The sequence below is a fragment of the Theobroma cacao genome, chromosome 5 (genome assembly GCF_000208745.1).
Source record: "Theobroma cacao cultivar B97-61/B2 chromosome 5, Criollo_cocoa_genome_V2, whole genome shotgun sequence".
Lineage (NCBI taxonomy): Eukaryota > Viridiplantae > Streptophyta > Magnoliopsida > Malvales > Malvaceae > Theobroma > Theobroma cacao.
In genome coordinates this window covers 26,304,750-26,324,398 of record NC_030854.1, presented here as the reverse complement: position 1 = coordinate 26,324,398, position 19,649 = coordinate 26,304,750, and the positions used below count along the sequence as shown (strand labels likewise).

The 19,649-nt window shown below is 34.5% G+C and overlaps 1 protein-coding gene across 1 annotated transcript in view; it reads left to right on the top strand.

Moving 5' to 3' along the window:
- The window catches only part of LOC18598879 (ABC transporter A family member 1), a 30,035-nt gene extending 10,587 nt beyond the window's left edge, over positions 1 to 19,448 (top strand). Inside the window, exons 15-40 of the mRNA XM_018121682.1 lie at positions 173 to 235; positions 1,158 to 1,244; positions 3,389 to 3,487; positions 3,577 to 3,761; positions 4,220 to 4,274; positions 4,383 to 4,454; positions 5,121 to 5,813; positions 5,987 to 6,165; positions 7,759 to 7,969; positions 9,252 to 9,335; positions 10,835 to 10,876; positions 10,965 to 11,061; positions 11,466 to 11,590; positions 11,681 to 11,785; positions 13,247 to 13,393; positions 14,307 to 14,558; positions 14,652 to 14,787; positions 15,092 to 15,171; positions 15,292 to 15,399; positions 15,858 to 16,008; positions 16,541 to 16,677; positions 16,753 to 16,827; positions 16,967 to 17,270; positions 17,551 to 17,684; positions 18,715 to 18,773; positions 18,865 to 19,448. Coding sequence (XP_017977171.1) covers positions 173 to 235; positions 1,158 to 1,244; positions 3,389 to 3,487; positions 3,577 to 3,761; positions 4,220 to 4,274; positions 4,383 to 4,454; positions 5,121 to 5,813; positions 5,987 to 6,165; positions 7,759 to 7,969; positions 9,252 to 9,335; positions 10,835 to 10,876; positions 10,965 to 11,061; positions 11,466 to 11,590; positions 11,681 to 11,785; positions 13,247 to 13,393; positions 14,307 to 14,558; positions 14,652 to 14,787; positions 15,092 to 15,171; positions 15,292 to 15,399; positions 15,858 to 16,008; positions 16,541 to 16,677; positions 16,753 to 16,827; positions 16,967 to 17,270; positions 17,551 to 17,684; positions 18,715 to 18,773; positions 18,865 to 18,946 — 3,762 coding nt within the window. The 3' untranslated portion in view covers positions 18,947 to 19,448. The remainder of the gene's footprint in view (positions 1 to 172; positions 236 to 1,157; positions 1,245 to 3,388; positions 3,488 to 3,576; positions 3,762 to 4,219; positions 4,275 to 4,382; positions 4,455 to 5,120; positions 5,814 to 5,986; positions 6,166 to 7,758; positions 7,970 to 9,251; positions 9,336 to 10,834; positions 10,877 to 10,964; positions 11,062 to 11,465; positions 11,591 to 11,680; positions 11,786 to 13,246; positions 13,394 to 14,306; positions 14,559 to 14,651; positions 14,788 to 15,091; positions 15,172 to 15,291; positions 15,400 to 15,857; positions 16,009 to 16,540; positions 16,678 to 16,752; positions 16,828 to 16,966; positions 17,271 to 17,550; positions 17,685 to 18,714; positions 18,774 to 18,864) is intronic.

The following is a 19,649-nucleotide window of genomic DNA, read 5'->3' as shown; positions in this document are numbered from 1 at the left end:
TTCTTGACTTATTGATTTTAATAATTTTTAAGTTGATTAAGTTTTATTGGTATGGTTTTTTTTTTCTCTCTTTTTTTTGCTTATTTCTTCTTTTCCCAATCTCTTTCGTTTCTTTTGCGGTTAAAAGTGATTCTGTTTCTAATATTGTTGTTATTGTGAATCTGCCCTGTAGGATGAGATACGTAAGGAATTGGGGGTCTGTCCACAAAATGATATCCTTTTCCCTGAATTGACTGTAAGCGAGAATCATCTTTTAAATTTGAATTTGTAGAATCTGTAGTATTTGTTAGTTAATTAAATTGTTTTATATTGAGCTTTTTAAATGCACATATAAAGTGCTAAAAATTTTCTTCTTGCATGAGTGGATGTTATTTCAAGTGAAGTTTTGGATTGTATGGTGGAAGAAAATAAGCTTCTGCTTCATGGAAGCTATTCTACTATACATCTACTTGATATAGTTTTCTTCTCATGTCTTATTGCTTTGCATGTTCTATCCTCTTTCTCATGTGCCTAGGAATAAGCTTTGTAGTCTTATAGGTTTGGATGTGGGTTCATTTCAAACTCTGTTCAGTTCTGATTCATTTTCTTTCATTACTTTCTAGATGCTACCAGTAATATTTTAGGTCACTTGATGAACATTATGTTTATAACATCTTTTTATATGCATGTAGATGTGCATACATACATCCATCATATCCATAAATAAGTGCATGAATATAGATTTGCCCACTCAATCTTACTCATACAGGTGTATTTCTATGTTGCTCGGACTTGGGAGTGAGCGTAGGACATAGGTTGTGTCTGACATGGTGTGTTCAATTGTTCTAAGTGTTCACTTATGGTTGGAGTGTCAAGGTCTCAGAGCTCCTTACAACAATTCTTTTAGGCCCTCTTCTCATGCCATCTATGGAAGTTAGGCTGCTTAAATTTTGTGACTATAGAGTAATTCATGTAAACTAGCTCTAACCCTGTCAACGACCCTTTTGCCAATATTTTCTGATAGAATACAAGCTACTTTCTCTCTTTTCTTTTTTAAGAACCCTAGATTTCCAAAATTTGTTATAGTTGCTTGATATCGCTTCATTCTTTAAAGTTTCTAATTGGTAATTATGCTGATCTGAAGTAGCAAAATTGACTTGGTTGATTTTATTTTTCAGGTGAGAGAGCATTTGGAAATGTTTGCCGTATTGAAGGGTGTGAAGGAAGATACTTTGGAGAGTGCTGTAACTGAGATGGTTGATGAAGTAAGTTCCTGTCTGCCTTGCTGGATTTATGTGCACATCTTCACTTGATATTCTGAATCATTAGTTTGTTCTTGAAGCCGCAAAAGGAGATTTTGTTATTTTGAAATTTTATAATGGTATGTTTGGTAACATGAAATTTGGGGGAGTGGATTTGGATTTGGTTTGTTATATGATTGTGAGGGATGAATGTAAACATTATCTAAAAGACTATTCCAACTATGTATTTGAGAGGGTATAAGTAGATGAATTTCAAATTCCCTAAAGCATTAAGGTATTCCAAATCCATCAGAAAATAGAGATCTAGCAAATCCTTAAATTTGAAAAAAAAAAAATCAAGTAAGTCATGTTTTTATGAATTCTATCACCCACTTTTATACTAATTTGAAATCCAAATCCCTTCTTTCAATGCAATCTAATATTAGGTTAATTAGCTTTTTTTACATTTTTGGTCCTCTACATTATGGCAGGTTAAAAAGAATTTTATTGTATCATGCATTGGATGTTTGAAATCAATGGGCTCTTGGAATTAGTTTACTAAATTAGAATATTGAGGTAATGTGTGATAATGCCAGGAGAGTAGAACAAGAAATGGACACTTGAAATAAGTTGAAAATAAACTAAAAGAAATATGATAAGAGAGGTTTCCTTGTGCAACATAGCGTGGTAATGCCCTGGTCCAGAAGGTTCATTTGGCACAAATAGGGAGTAAAGAGGGGTATAGGTGGATCAAAGAACAGTTATCGTGGAGAGTAATCAATTGATTGAGGTGAACTTATTCTTAATGGTTAATATGGTTGTTTAAAATCTTATCGAAGGTTCTGTAATTGCTTCTGACTTGTGTCTTTATGTTAAAATTGATAATTAGTGTTTCTTAAATATTATGACTAAGATTATGTAATAACTTGATGCATCAGGTTTGTACTGTATTAAAATAGAGTCGTTGAAAAAACAGCGATTTCATTTGTTGGAGAGTATTCCAGATTATTATTGGTTTGCTTTGTCTTTTGCAAGTAAGGCTGATATGTGGCTTGGATTGATCTCAGCCTTTGTAGTAGCTAGACTAACTTGATATTACCAAGTTAAATTGCAACCATACTTGGTGAAGTTGAACTAAACCACAGAGACAGTAACTTCCTGACTACTCTGCTATTTAAGGTTTTATGTTGATCTAATTCAAGTTAGGTCCACCTATTATTAATTGGTTTTCGGTTAGAAGCCTTAACCTGGAATTAGGGCTCATAGTCTTTGTTACTTCAATTGTTATTTGTTGTTTGTCATATTGTAGTCGTTGACTTTTATTTCTCTTAAGTTCCTAATATTGGGTTAGCATGTGAGGAAAGCTAAGTGGTGTTATCTCACCTTGTAAAATTTCAGATTTGTTGCCTTATAATACAATAGGGTGTTTCCATTATGGGCATTTTGTTAGGTGTTTTAGGCAATTGGGATCATTAGCTTTTGCTATCTTTCTCTGCTAGAGATATGATAATTGGGTTATCATTCATTGGCTTTGGGTGTTGACTTTTCAAGTCAGTTTAGGTTGGATGGGCTCAGTTGGTTAGTTATTGCCACCTTTAGGAATGAGTAAAATGACTAACTTATTTTAATTAAGTTTGGGTTTCTCTATTTATCAACACTACAAAATCAATGTCTGGTTCATTAAGTTGTTTATTGCTGTAGAGAGTCATTTTTGAACTCATTATGGGTGATTTTTTACTCTTATCTATTGGGCTCATATTCTATGCATAATATTAATTGATTGAACCTGGCTGCCTTGTATGAATATGAATTTCTGGACTCTTAGATTTGCGGAAATGAACTGTTTTATATGATAGGATCTGAACCAATTAATTTCATTCGAACAAAAAAATTGTTCTATACAATTCTTGGGGTTATACATAACAAAAACTTACTACTTTTTGGGGGAGAAAATATTAATTGAATCTTATGGCAAATATGTTTCAGATTCTTTTAACGAAAAAAAAAAAAATCTAATATGCTTCTTTGTAACGACATTGAAGTCCAGAGGACCTGTCACATGCTCTCTCTCTCCCCTACCATCTATCTATTACTGTTCCTTGGATGGTTACATCTTTTTTTTTTGAAAAGCGGATGGTTACATTTTTAACTTCAATTGTCATTGTCAGGTTGGTTTAGCAGATAAACTGAACACTTTCGTGCGGGCACTTTCTGGTGGTATGAAGAGGAAATTGTCTCTTGGCATTGCATTGATAGGAAATAGTAAGGTCTGAAAATGTTCCATGTCACAATTGGTATTTCTTGATTCTGGAAGTTGTCTTTGTTAATTCTTGTTTTTCTTTTATTCTTGTTACAGGTTATTATTCTTGATGAACCTACCAGTGGAATGGATCCATATTCAATGCGTTTGACCTGGCAGTTAATAAAAAAAATAAAGAAGGGCAGAATAATATTACTAACAACACACTCAATGGATGAGGCTGATGAACTAGGGGATCGGATAGCCATCATGGCTGATGGTTCTTTGAAATGCTGTGGAAGGTTGATTCTTGTTAACCACATGTTTTCTCCATAAAACCTGTTTGTTTGAAAACTTTTGCTTGAAAGAAATCACAAATCAGGCATTACGTATCACATTTTCCTATAACTAAATAACGGAGACATATAATTCGAGCTATTGCTCTCTGAAAAAGATTTTAAATTATTTGAGTATCTAGGAGTTTGTTGACTTCTGTAAGCCTGTGCTGACACTTTATGTGTCATCTTGGTGAAGGGCCACTTAAGGCTTAGAACAATGAAAAAAACCTTTTGATTTCTTTTACCTCACTACTTGTTTTTCTTTTTTCTTTTGTTTTTCTCCCCCCTGATACATTGAAATTCTTCTTTTTACATTTGATTATAGACTAAAAAATTGTACAATATTTTGTTACTTTTTTGTTATTTTCTGGGATATATTTTAACACTGGTTCCATATTTTCTAATGCTTATTTTTTCAATAGCTCCCTTTTCTTGAAGCATCAGTATGGGGTTGGTTATACTCTTACACTAGTGAAGGTTAGTTTCTGGTTCTGCCTTTTTTCTTTTTTCCTTTTATATTGTTGAACAATTACTTATATATTTTCATTACATCCTTGGTGGTCTGATTATTCTTTTTCCTCTCAGTCTGCACCAACTGCTTCTGTAGCTGCCGATATTGTTTATCGTTATGTTCCATCAGCAACATGTGTAAGCGAGGTAGTCATGTGCTTTTATACCTAATTTTGTTTCTTTTAAATATATTTAATGTTAAATCTAAGGAGTATTCATCTGTTGTAGCATCCAATCTGTGAACATCTCTAATTCGTAACGGGCTAATTATCTTATTTTATTTGTCTTGTCAATCATTATATGGATAATATGGCTAGTATTTGCCTCAATAAGTTTGAATTATTTAGGAGTTGGCAGATATTAACTTTGATTATTGTTTACCTTTTTGTCTGTTATTGAGTGCATGTGATTTCTTGGTTTTACATGTAAAGAAGGTAGAGTGGAAAAAAAAGAAGAAAATACAGAGATTTTTTTCTGTGCTATGATGTGATGGGCTTATTTATGGCATATAATATTTTCTCAATTTAATTTTTTGCAAATGCTCAGAGTTAAGTGTGATAAATGATTCTCGTAGTTATAGTGTTTCTGTGCCCTGAAAACATTTCTGTAATACTATTTCTATCTTGTACCAGCAAAAAGTATAAACAGTTGAAGAAATAGAAGAAAGCAGCTAGCCATAATTAATGGACTTAGTGGAAGAAGCCCGTAATTTAGAATTCTCTATCTGTATTTTAGTTCTGGTAATAAAACCTGACTCCTGGAAAATCTATATATGTTCTATATTGCATAATATAATTGTTAATTGCCTTCCAGGTTGGAACTGAAATTTCCTTCAAGCTTCCTCTGGCCTCTTCATCAGCTTTTGAAAGTATGTTTAGGGAAATTGAAAGTTGCATAGGAAGATCAGCTTCTACAGAAACAAGTGTTAGTGAGGATAAAAGTTATCTTGGCATTGAAAGTTATGGTATATCTGTTACAACCTTGGAGGAAGTGTTTTTGAGAGTTGCGGGGTGTGACTTTGATGAAGCTGAATCTGTTAAGCAGGGAAATAATTTTGTTTCACCTGATATCCCTTCTCATGAGCAAGTGCCCAAAAGAATTTCCTATGCTAAGCTTTTGGGAAGTTATAAAAGGATTATTGGGGTCATATCCTCCATGGTGACCAGAATTTGTGGTTTATTTGTTGCTATATTTCTAAGTTTCATACACTTCTTGAGTATGCAATGCTGCAGCTGTTGCATGATTTCAAGGTCAATGGTTTGGCAACATTCTAGGGCATTACTTATAAAGAGGGCAGTGTCTGCTCGAAGAGACCGCAAAACAATTGTTTTCCAGCTTTTGATTCCTGTGATCTTCTTGCTTTTTGGACTTCTATTTCTTAAGCTTAAGCCACATCCTGATCAGCCGTCTGTGACCCTCACTACTTCACATTTTAATCCTCTTTTAAGTGGTTCTGGTGGTGGTGGTCCGATTTCTTTTGATCTATCCTGGCCTATTGCAAAGGAGGTTTGTTATTCATAGTTTTTTTTTTTCTTGTCATGAGTTCTATTTTCTAATTTCATTAACATGACCAGGGTTGTATCCTGCTAAAAGGCATCTTACTTTTGGCTATTGTGCTTCTCTTGATAAGTGATTTCACAAGAAAGCAATATTCCTCTCTCAAAAGCTATCTACTGCAGGTCACAAAGTATGTTAAAGGAGGATGGATTCAATGTTTTAAACAGACTGCATATAAATTTCCTGATTCAGACAGCGCTTTAGCTGATGCTGTTGAGGCAGCAGGACCAGCTTTAGGACCAGTTTTACTTTCAATGAGTGAATATCTAATGTCTAGCTTTAACGAATCATACCAGTCAAGGTACATTTTCTGTAATCAGTAAATTAGTTACTTATATTGTTATGTCTGTCTTTTCTTGAGATGGCATAAGATGTCTTATTTGATGCTAATTATGTTTCATTTGTGTGAGAAGCATTGAATTATTTGTAGCATTCAAAATCCATCTCTCTGAATGATTATGCCCTGCCAAAAGCATTTGTTCATCATATTTTCCACATTTAATTATTTGTAGCTTTTGAATTTCATCTCCTTCTGGGTTTAGTAAACCATAATTAAAGCCTTTTTATATTATTGCTTGATCTGTTTTCAGTGCTGTAGATTTATCTTTATGCCTCATGCCAAATGCCCCAGTCTTTTCTATTTGTTGTTAGACATGTCAAACCTTTTAACGATTTTAATTGGCGTGCAATTGTATGTTTTGAGCTCATATGTTCCACTATATCTCGAAGTGTTAGCACATTTTCCTCTTTGTACCTTTTTTCTTTTTAATTAAGTTTGTCAATTCTGGTTTTATATCTTTTTAAGTGGTATCATATTAGATCAAAAACATTTCGAAGATTCTTCTAAGAGCATTTGGTGCATTCATCTTCATGCCTGTTGATGTGCACCAAACTTGTGATAGTACAACCAGGGTAGTGGTCATGCAGTTAATGCCCGGGTATTGTGTCTCTGGGGGCTAAGCTAAAACATACAAGAATAGCGGGCAAGATTTGATTCTTGGTATAAGGATATGAACTAAGTACAATCTGTTAGATGTTTTAAAATCACCTGGACGTTAAAATATGTTAAAAGGATTAATGTGACTTTGCATAAATACTGTCATAAAGTCATAACATGTACATGTGCCTGGAGTTTTCTATTTAATATGGTGGAAGGTCTTCTGTTGGTAAGTTGGTTATCTGAGTATATTTTCATAAAATGAGCAGTGTTGGTAAAAACAGGGTGTCAGGTTTTGCTTTTTTTGGACAGTAAAGTGTTCAAGAAGGAAGAAATAAATTGGTGGAAACGTGGAGGGGTACTAAACAAATAGGAATTATCTATCAGTTATTTGTAATCTAGATTTAGGAATGCCCTGGTGGGAATAAAGGAGTTAACACAGAAATGGTAAATCTAAGAGATGAAAAAAAAAGGTAAAAAGGACTTTGTTGCATGTGGCACAAGGAAGGTGTTACTCAGTATACAGGAGAATTTAGAAAAGAACTCATGTAACCAAGCCCATGTAGTTTGATGAAGGCTTTTGTTGAGTTGAGTTCTTTTATCATTCTCTTTCTCTTTATTTGAGTGATTTTAACTGATTCATCCCAAAATAATTAAATACCTATCTTATTGATTGGCAAGTCATTTTGAAATTAGCAATATCTCCAACTTGTTTTCACATGCCTTTCTCTTTTTGTTCAAATAAGGGATAAATTAATCTATACTCTTTGCTCTGGTTTCAGCCTATACTATCTTATGCTGAAAAACTGTGCCTAAAAACTTTTGTTCCTGTGGTTTCTTTCATCATGTTTGAGTATTCTAAATGTGATGAAAGCTGCTGGAATTCCAATAACTCTTTTTAAGCATGTATGTCACTTTTTTATTTTAATATAATTATTTTTATGTATGTTTGGGTAGGTATGGGGCTGTTGTGATGGATGACGTGTATGAAGATGGGAGTTTGGGGTACACTGTACTACACAATTGTTCTTGTCAGCATGCTGCTCCAACTTATATCAACGTGATGAACTCTGCAATTCTTAGGCTTGCTACCAGTGACAAAAATATGACAATTCGAACACGCAATCACCCTCTGCCAATGACAAAAAGCCAGCGGTTACAACATCATGTATGCTTCGTACCTCATATTAACATAAGCAATCCAGCTTCATACAATTATAAGTCATGCTATAAGTGTAGTAAAGATCTAAACATGTGGTTCTTTTGACATTTGTTTACATCTTGTGATATTGTTAGGCTAATTTCTTGTAAATTTCTATTTAAAATAACTTCCACAGTGATTAAATTTAGGGTATCCTAGATGTTTGAACATAACAGAGATCTCTCTACCTCTGTATCTGGTATTAGGTTGGGTGTCATGTCTTAAAATTTGACATTCTTGCTTTTGAAAAGAAAAATTGAGATAAGGTTTTTAGTAATTTTGTTTTATGCCCTTCTTATTATTGACAAATTGGCACGAGGAATACCTCTGGGAGAAGAAGTGGGGAGGGATAATTAAACCATTTTAAAAATGTTTAGTGGTTCTATAGGCATGTAAATTCTTTTCTGTCCAAAATTACAAATTAAAGAAATGAATATTGATATCTTTGTTTTGTGCCATCTTAATATTGACAAAGGACTGCAGCGAATTCCAAGGGAGAAAAAAGTGGGAGGGCTAATAAAATATCCAAAGAATGCACATAATGGTTCTAGCATGCACACACAAATGTTATAATCTCTCTCTCTCTCTCGTCGTTGGGGTTGGAGGGAAGGAGGGGTTCCTTTGACTTTATTGGATGGGATGGGTAAGTGGCCACCTTTCTGACAGAAGGACAAGTGCCTGAAGTGTATTTATGGATAGGGATAGAATACTATGAGCCATTCTATCCATCTTAATATTGACAAATAAACTGCTGGGACTTCGCAAGAAAGAAAAGACTGGAGGGGCAAATAATCTATCCAAAGAATGCCCATAATGGTTCTAACATGCACACACCTATGTGTATAATCTCTCTCTCTCTCTCTCTCTTTGGGGGCGATGGAGGGGTTATCACATAGACTAGATTGGATGGAAAGGATAAGAGGCCACCTTTCTGACAGAAGTACAATGTGTATTGATGGATGAGGATAGAATACCCGGAGCCATTCCATCCATTGATGCTTTACAACAAGCATCTTTCTATTATTGAATACATGTGGGCTTTGCTTTTAAGATAATATTTTATATACATGTTTGCAACTTTGCCTAACACACACCAAAAAAATATCTCAAGTGTCTTTGTTTTGCAGTTCGTTAACCTAGATTTTCAATTTTAAACAGCATGTGGCCACTCATTGACATTTTGTTTCATTCATTGTTTTCAACTGGTCTTGCTGGATATTCACTTTGAATTATCATCTGAACTTTTCAGGATCTGGATGCATTCTCTGCTGCAATTATTGTTAACATTGCGTTTTCATTCATTCCTGCTTCATTTGCTGTTCCCCTTGTAAAGGTATAATCCTAGGTGGTTTTCTGAGTATTCTACAAGATTGTGGCATCATAAAATACTTGGTTGTTATTCTCAATGAGCAGCAGTTTGGGGAAAGACAAAGTTTTTTGCCTTTCTTGAAGATTCAGTTAGCCCCTGCCTTTTATTGGGTAATTTTTTTTAGTGATTGGAGATAAGATTAAAAGAAAAGGCAAAAGAGTGGCAACTTTCTAGATATTCCATATTCATGCAGCACATTCACTTGCTCCTTAAAGAAGGAACTTCATTCAGACTGCTAGGTTTGGTCATGTGTTATATAAAACTTTACTAGTCAGTTATGTTGTTCCCTTATGAATTTTTTCCAGATTATTTTGGCTCTTAACTATCTCCAGAATTTCATATCGAATCAATACAGTTCAGGCGTTTACTGCTGATCTGTTGAGATGTCTGCATAGAAGTATTTTGATGATTGATTTTTCTAAATTATGACCTGAGTCTATATTGTATATGCTCTTTCTAATTCGTTAAAATGGTTTTGATTTGAAAAGGAGTTAAGAAACTCAAACTGAAGCAGGAGAAGAAATCTTTCCTTTTGTCATTTCACCCAAACAGACAGTGAAGCACTGCATTTATGCAGGCATATTAAACACATACAATTCATTGCTCCATTCTCATTTTCTCAAGCTCCCCTTACCCCCTCCTGGAAGGGAGGACAAAAAAAGACCATAACCTTTTGTCTGTTTACGCTTCTTTATATACCTCTTCAGATTCCAACAGCACTAAACTTTTTCCTTTCTCTGGGTACTTTTCCTATTTGACAGCTCCATGGAGCAGGCTTCTTCCGTGCAACATATCATTATGGTTTGCACCACAGCTATCCTGCTTAACTTGGGTTTGGTTCCACCAGCCCAAAGTCTATTAGCCAATTTCCCTTACGTTTGGCTGAGATGTTGCAATTATAAATTTCATGGGCTGGATGCCACCTTTGGCCCATGCAAGTGTTCCCAGGAATCAGGACCGTAGGTTATGCATTCTGTTGCCCATATACACTCATCAAATCTCTGAGGGTGCCCTCTGATTTCTTGTTCCCTAGGAGAAATGTTTAGTACACATGTAGTCATCAGGATTTTGACCTTTTTTATATTACTTAACTGTCAAGCACTTTTATTTCTGCTTTTGCTTCCTCTGTACTGTTCTCTGTCTACTTACTTCTGTTGATCACCTCACTTTTATTGGGTGCAGTCCTTTCCTGCAATCACTAGTTTTTATTCCACCAGTAAAAACCCTTTCAGTTTTATCTATAACCAATAAAAAGTCTGTTGCATGTCTCTAGATGAGATAGTTTAGTTCTGAAACACCAACTTGTTCCTTGCTTTGTATTGAAATTATTCACCTATCTTCATATGTACCATAAACAATTCTGTGCCATTGAAACTAATGACCAGCACTTATGTCCACCTTAAAACTTGCATATTTTGTGGCTCATAGTATGTTCCTGATTTCTGCTGTTTTATTTGATGCAGGAACGTGAAGTTAAAGCTAAGCACCAACAACTGATTAGCGGAGTATGTTTTACTTTACAAAAGAATCCAGCTAAATTTGTTGAGAAAATACATTCTGATATTTATTTCATGATAAAAATATTTTGCTCAGGTTTCAGTAATTTCATATTGGGTTTCAACGTACATATGGGACTTCATCAGTTTCTTATTTCCTTCAACTTTTGCCATAATTATCTTCTATGTGTTTGGTATGTTCCTATGCTTGCATTCCTGACTAAATTATTTTCATGCAAGCACACATGCACAGAAAAATATTTCATATTATTGATTATTAGTAGAGTCATGCATTACTTAACATGTTGATTCTTAAAAAGAAAACTATTACTGGTATTTATACTAACAAAAAGAGTTGTCACTAAGTACCTTTTACCATGGTTGTGTGACTATAGATATAGGTTCATATCCAACCTTCTGACTTTTGACACTTGGTGCTTGACACATGAGATACAAAATGTGACTGAATGAGTTATCCTTGTTTTTTGCCCTTTCATATCCTCACTTTTTAATACTGCTTTATCTTGTTTAATGATCATTTTACCTCTCTTTATCTTTTGAAGCTTTTACTAAATTGCAAGATAATTGGGGTCTGTAGGTCTTGATCAATTCATTGGAAGAAGTTTCTTGCCAACGGTCATCATGTTTCTGGAGTATGGGCTGGCAGTTGCGTCATCTACATATTGCCTTACGTTCTTCTTCTCTGACCACACTATGGCTCAGGTAGGGTAACATTGTTGTCTCATTCTTTTATCCTTACTATTTAAGACTGAAAGTTTGGTATTGACATAAACATTTGTCTTGTTTGGGCAGAATGTGGTTCTCTTGATCCACTTTTTCACAGGACTCATTCTCATGGTCATCTCATTTATTATGGGGCTTATAAAGACAACTGCTAGTGCAAATTCTTTTCTGAAGGTCGGTTTCCTTGATGCTTAGTATTTACTATTTCAGTAGTTAGATTATCAGTTCCAATGCTGGTCTCTGTTGGAGAGCAATCAAAAGTAACATTCTTTCTACTTTTTCTTTATATCACCAATTTCTATATTCAAAATCACTATGATTGTTATTACATACTCTCAGCTAGTGAGCCAAATCTTGACATTCAAGTTTAGTTGTAGTTTCAATCTTTTAATGATAATAAATTTTACTAAACTGAAACTGACACTTTTGCAATTGTGGAAGTTCACTCACAGGGTTTTCAAGTAATTGATTTTCTTATTTTGTTTTTGGGAATTCATTAGCTGTTATGTCAACAATAACTCAGCAATTTTTGCATGTTAAAACATAGTTTCAAGTGTCAGTGTTTAGTGGACAATCTTTGGAAGTCTCTCTTAAGAGAATAGATCTAATCTTATGAAAGTATAAATTACTACTAATAAAGGCTTATGGTATGATATAAAACCACATGAATACTGCTTCTATTATGTAAACCATTCCAAATGTTGGTCAAAATATTGATTGGAAACTAATTAATCAGGGCCATTGAAGATAATAGATAGAAATGAATGCATATTGGATAAGATGAAAGGCTAATTTGAAGGTCCATTGGAGCATACCTTGATTATTGGATACTCATATATGATATACAACCACACCAATCCTGCTTCTATGATGTAAATCATTCCAAATGTTGGTCAAAATATTGATCAGAAACTAATTAATCAGGGACAACGATAGATAAAGATGAATGAATAATGGATAAGATGAAAGACCTATTTAAAGGCTCACTGAAGCATGTTTTCATACTTAGATTATTGGATACTAATGTATGATCTACAACCACATCAATCCTGCTTCTATAATGTAAATCATTCTATTGTTGGTTAAAATATTGCTTAGAAACTAATTAATCAGGGCCATTGACAATAACAGATAAGATGAATGACCAATTTGAAGGCTCATTTGATTCTTTTCATATTATGATTATTGGATACATGCTTGCCTCCCCTCCCCCCTCTTTCCCCTTTCCCCTTTCCTTCGAGAGCATCCTGTGTGCACTAGCTAATGCTTGAAGTCGGGAAAAGAAATCTATTGTCCCAGATACAATTTTAAAGAATAATTTCAGAAATGTGTAAGAACATGCTTATGTATCTTAATTTGAATGCTGTTGATGTTCCTGGAGGAGTCGGACTATTCCCAATGCCTTCATTTATCCAACAAGAATATGCATTAGCTTACAGAATGTTATTTGCTGACATAATAGAGAATTAACTCTGCTAGCATCTTTCAAGTGTTTGAAAATTTTCTGAAATTGGCCATTAACTCATGGAAAACCGTCTGGCATTCTAGATTGCCCCTCATTTTCTATTTCTCCATGTGCTGTAAGTTTACTGCTAGTAATGGTGAACTTGACTGAGTTATTATGTATTTCCTCAGAATTTCTTCAGATTATCCCCTGGGTTCTGTTTTGCTGATGGGCTTGCTTCACTGGCTCTTCTTCGGCAAGGGATGAAAGATAAATCTAGTGATGGGGTTTTTGATTGGAATGTTACTGGTGCTTCCATTTGTTATCTTGGAGTTGAGGTTATTATCTTTCTTATTTTTCTGCTTGATTAGTTTCTGCTATTATGCTTGTCACTATTTTTACCACTACCATGTGAGAAATTGAATTCCTTGGTGAATACAGTTTTGAGTTGTGCACTTTTAGAGTCATGATTCCCTTTTTGAATCCAATTTTTGTTCTGATTAGCATAGTCTTTTTCTTATTTCTCGTAGAAGTTGTTTGAATGAGTTCTAGAAGTAGCCATTTACTTTATCTTGATTTTCCTGTAAGATGAATTTTCCAATTAAAACGGACTTTTCTCTTTATTCTTGCTAATTGAGACTGTCAATTAGCATGGTTTACTGATCAAACAATTATGTCCTGAGTAGAAAGTAATAATGGAAAAAAACAATTACGTAGTAACATAAGATCTTTGAAAAATTTAATATATGGGGAAAACTGAGTGCATGATATTATTGATTAAACAATTAGAGTCTCAAAAAATCGCAGTTAAATGTATAATTTAAGTTAGTATTTTTTTCTTATCCCTGTCTCTTTTAAGATTGAAACTTAGGTAATTACTAAAAAGCATATGCATAAAAAATAACATTTTTTCTTTAGCTCCGTTTCATACCAAATATAACTAGTTCACTTTTGTAGAGGCTATAAGCTTCCTTTGGTCAAAATTTCAGATTTCAAAATGGAGAGTAGAAAATGAAGGATACTTTACTTTTGCCTTTACACAGGAAAATTGTCTAAATTACTTAAGTTCATAATGGAGTGTGAAAAATTTTCTTCTGATGGCTACATAACACCTTGATAAGTTTGCCTCTGGGCATGGACCTTTATAAGCATGTCGATGGACCCATTATGGTTCAGTTAACTGTTTTACACAATAGGTAAAATTTGAAAATGGGCTCATTTGGATCTGGTTCAATTTTCTTCCTGTGACAGGGCATTTGTTACTTCCTTCTGACACTTGGGCTTGAACTCTTGCCCACTTGTAATTTGACTCCAATAAGACTTATGAAGTGGTGGAGGAGAAAAAATTTGCCGGGTGACACTTCTGTTTTAGAACCTCTTCTGAAATCTTCCTTTGAAACTGCTATTCACCTTGATGAAGATACAGATGTAAGAACAGAAAGACATAGGGTTCTTTCAGGCTCCATTGACAATAGCGTTATTTTCTTACATAATCTTCGGAAGGTATCTCCATGGAATCTTCTGTCCTTGATTTTAGTCATGTCATTCTGGTACACTTATTATTGCTTTGTAGTAACATTTGTCAACCAATCTCAGGTGTATCCTGGAGGAAAGAATTACTGTGCAAAGGTAGCTGTAGATTCTTTAACTTTCTCTGTTCAGGCTGGAGAATGTTTTGGATTTTTGGGAACAAATGGAGCTGGGAAAACAACCACTTTGTCCATGTTAACTGGTATACTGCAATTCTTCAGCTTAGTCATATATTTTATCCGCAGAACACTCCAAAAATAAGCATAGCTTACACCAAATCTTTTTGTGAATGTGTGTGTATAATTTTGTAGAGTAATTGAATTCATGAAGAATGACATGCCTCCATAATTGTTAATAGTTTAACTATATTTTTCTTTTCTCTTTAATTGTGCTGTGTTATGTATTATGTGGTTCATGAATCTTCATGAGAACTCACTCTATTTTAGATACTGTACAATTGGAAGATTTCAGTCCATCTGAACCACATCATTTTTTTACCTATACAGGAGAAGAATCTCCAACTGAAGGAACTGCTTTTATTTTTGGCAAAGATATAGCTTCAAACCCAAAGGCTGCCCGTCGTCATGTATTCTAGATTCTTTTGTTTATGTTACTCTTATGATCAATATAGAGGTCTGGATGGCCCATTGGAAATAATATCATCAAAGTATTAACTATTTTCTTTTATTTCATGAATCACCTGCAGATTGGGTACTGCCCTCAGTTTGATGCTCTATTGGAATATCTTACCGTACAAGAGCACCTTGAACTTTATGCAAGGATAAAAGGAGTTTTGGATTACAGAATAAATGATGTATGTGTATCTATCATAATTAGTTGAATCATTTTATGCCCTTGTCAGTATACTAAAAGGTTTCTAGTGTGATTTGATTTGCAAGGATTTATTATTAACCATTGACTAGCCTAGATGTACTGCCCATTTTCCTTTATTGGAGAAGAATACAAAGTTAGATGACTTTCTTTGTAGCTGCAGCACTCCATTCTGGTTGACAGTTCAAGTTCTGTAACAATAAAACTCCTTGAACCATGTATCATCAACTATTTGAAAAGAATTATATAAAAAAGAAATAGGTATTTTGGAGCATTCAACACAAACAATAGTTTGAGAGGCTTTATCTGATTGTAAGTCTGTAATAAACCCCAAATTTAACCATTATGTGATGATGCCAGTTAAAATGATATCATCAATTTATTAATTTGATGCAGCAATGACCACATAATGCACCCTGATGCATGTAACCGTTTTTCCAGGTTGTTATGGAAAAGCTGGTGGAGTTTGACTTGCTAAAGCATGCTAACAAACCATCATATACACTTAGTGGAGGGAACAAGCGTAAATTATCTGTTGCTATTGCAATGATTGGAGATCCTCCAATTGTCATTCTTGATGAGCCATCCACAGGTATGCACAGGTTGCAGAAACTTATGAGTTCTTGCAAGAGGGCTTGACAAATGTTTTATATGCAAATGTTTGTATTTTATATGCCATTTTCTCTTTAATGGTAGCAATTGTTTCTACCTTCTGACATTAGAAAGTTAAGAAATAGCTTATAGATAAGCTGCATGACTGATGTCCTGTGATCAAGCTTTGACGTTAGTTTGTTTCCCTTACTATGTTGTGATCAATGCATTATGTTTAGTTGCTTTTATAAACTGCATGTTTGAGTTTCAAAAAGCAACCAGTCACTATAGAAAATGTCAAAACTTGGGATATGTGGGTCCACCCCTCTTGTGTAAAAGCCATGTTTGGTCATGATCAACACAGTCTATGGTCCTTTGATGACAGTTTCTAGTCTGTTGTGTGCGTTTAAGAGTGTTAAATGATTGAATTCTACCTAATTGTTGTCTTATAAGGGCATGTTATGTAAAGTGTAGTATGTTATATTTGGTGCTTTCCTTGTTTCATAGCCATTAGTAATTATTGATTATTTTAGGTATGGATCCCATTGCAAAAAGATTCATGTGGGAAGTAATTTCCCGCCTATCAACCAGACAAGGAAAGACAGCTGTGATCCTTACTACCCATAGCATGAATGAAGCTCAAGCTCTATGTACCAGAATTGGGATAATGGTACCAGTCTTTCTTGTATCTTGTAAACTTAAAAGACACTTGTTGGCGTTCACTGAAAGTGCATTTTCCCCTTAGGTTGGAGGCAGGCTAAGGTGCATTGGAAGTCCACAGCACTTGAAAACAAGGTTTGGAAATCATCTTGAGCTGGAGGTATGTCATGGAATGTGATGTCATTTGTTGATTTAATAATGTTGAATACTTTCAATTAAACACTCTTATCGAACAGTCTCGTAAGGCGTGAAATCTTAGAGTGGAGTCAAATTGCTAACTTTCTATCACCTGCAATCAGGTCAAACCGACTGAAGTGAGCTCTGCTGATTTGGAAAATCTTTGCCGCATTATTCAAGAAAGGCTCTTTGACATTCCTTCCCATCCAAGAAGCCTACTAGATGACCTTGAAGTCTGTATTGGGGGCATCGACTCCATTGTGTCTGAAAATGCATCAGTGGCAGAAATTAGCTTGTCAGAGGAGATGATAGTTATTGTTGGACGTTGGCTTGGAAATGAAGAAAGAATAAAGACGCTTATTTCTTCAAGACCGATTTCTGATGGGCTTTTTGGTGAACAGTTGTCGGAGCAGTTGGTTCGAGATGGTATAAGTGATCTACTGATCTTGCTTATTTTTTAATATGCATTCACTGCTGATGCATGTTTGCCTTTAATGGAAGATTTGAAATTTTTTTTGAAGATTCTGCTACTTATCGCAATTTTGAATTGCATTGCCCGGAAACTCAGAATGAAACAAGACATTTATAATTTATTGTTGCCTACAGTGGTTAAGGCATTGACATTTTTAGTCATGTTATTATTTGTCCATTGTTGTTTACTTTTTCTTCTTATAGCAGTTTTGACTTACCATATGAGTTTATGTAGGTGGTATACCATTGCCAATATTTTCTGAGTGGTGGTTAGCTAGGGAGAAGTTTTCAGCCATCGATTCATTTGTAGTATCTTCATTTCCCGGTGCAACTTTTCATGGGTGCAATGGATTAAGTGTTAAATATCAGGTAAAACTTATAGTTACTTTCAGTTATTTATGCCATCCTTATCTTTAAAAAAGGAATAATCCCTTAGTTTTTCAATAAATTTTCAATTGTTTGCTCAACTTGGGAATAATTTTGTTTTCTAATTAATATTGATTTGTGCTTTTATTCTCTAGAAGAGCGCAATGTCAGATTAAACATGAAATCTTTTTGCTCTATAATATAGTAGCTCCATTTCCTAAATAAACTGAAGCACATAGTAACTGGTGAGGAAATGTAGTCATATATCACATAACCAAAAACCATAATAAACTGAGGAAGCAGCTGAAGCCCTCCTCGCCTAAGGCTTGTCATCAACAAGGTTATAATGGGTTCATTTGTAATGTAACTTGTGTGTGAATGGGCATGCTTTTGTTGCTGTGCTTTTAGTCTATTCCATTTTGTCATCATAGAATATCCATTATTGGTTACAGATTTGTGTTCTTGGGAAATGAAATCCATTGCCTTTGTTGTACTTTTCCTTGACTTGAGATAAGTACCTCCTATAGAATCTTTACTCCTGAATTAGTATCGTAACTTTTCTTTCCCTGCTCAGGATGGCTACATTTTTTTTTTTTGAAAAGCAGGATGGCTACCTTTACCCCACTGTTTGTGGTAATACATAATTTTTTCTCTAAAAGTAGTAAGCCAAAAAAGAAAGATAAATCATTGAAGCCTGTGATATAAGATTTTTCTTAAAAGACGAACAAGAATTTTAGGTTGTGTTTGGGAACTTGAATTTGAAAGATGAGATTTTTATTTCAAATTCGACATAAATTATATGGTAAAGCTTATTTAAACATTTGTGTTTGCGGATCATAATCAAATTCATTAATACATTAGATCTCTAGATGAAGCGCAAGAATTTGTCATTGTCATAGATCTGTTGTTCTACATAACTGCGGGTTGATATAATGAATGCATTCTGCATTATGGTTATTAGGTGTAGTTGAAACAGCATTGTTTTTCTTACTTGAGCTTGAGTTACAATAACTAATTCAGAATTTTATTGCAGTTGCCGTATAGGGAGGGTCTCTCACTTGCAGATGTTTTTGGGCACCTAGAGAGAAACAGGTAAGCATCTCTCTAACTGCCTTTCCTTTTTCCTTTTATTATTTTTTAGGGGACTTTCAAGCAGACTGATAACTGAAAATTTTCATATCAGAAATCAACTGGGCATAGCCGAATACAGTATCAGCCAATCAACTCTTGAGACTATATTCAATCATTTTGCGGCTAACTCATGATAGATTACAGACATTTGTTGCACCTGTACATTTATGACCCTATTATTTTTTTGAAAGGAGGGGTCACATTTGCTTAAGCGTCTCCCTGTTCTTTGCATAAGGTTTTCAGGGGAAATGTTACTATCAAAAACGGGCAATGTAATGTTAGTCGAAACCAGAGCAAACGGAAATGTAAATTAGTCTCCCTAATTTAATAAAGGGGCACATAATTTTACAAGATTACAGCCCCCTGCATTTGATTAGATTAGATTAGATTAGATTTGACAACGGGTTGTGTCATTGAAAGTTGAGGCATGGAATCAATCAGTTGACCTAATTGACACCAATGATGACTGTCGGATTTGCTTTTAGACCATTTAGCATGGGAATCTATCAACCCTAGGGCATGTAATTCTTTGCTAAACTGGCAATGTAGTGGTATTTAGCATCCAGATTCATGAATGGCTCTTTTATTTCTCTGCTGCCAAAATGGCAGGTAATACCCGGATTATACGGTTTCTCAGTCACATGCCCTTTTTTTTTATTAGCTGTTAGCAGGACAGAGACAGCATTGACATGGTTGACGAATTTTTGTGGCTGTGCCCTACTAGTAGCAATGAGAATATCTAGGTTCTATTTGATTCACGAAATTTGAAAAGAAAGGTGAATGAAGGAATAGACATGTGAGAAAGATGAGGTACCTTTCGTATCTTGTTTGAATGGT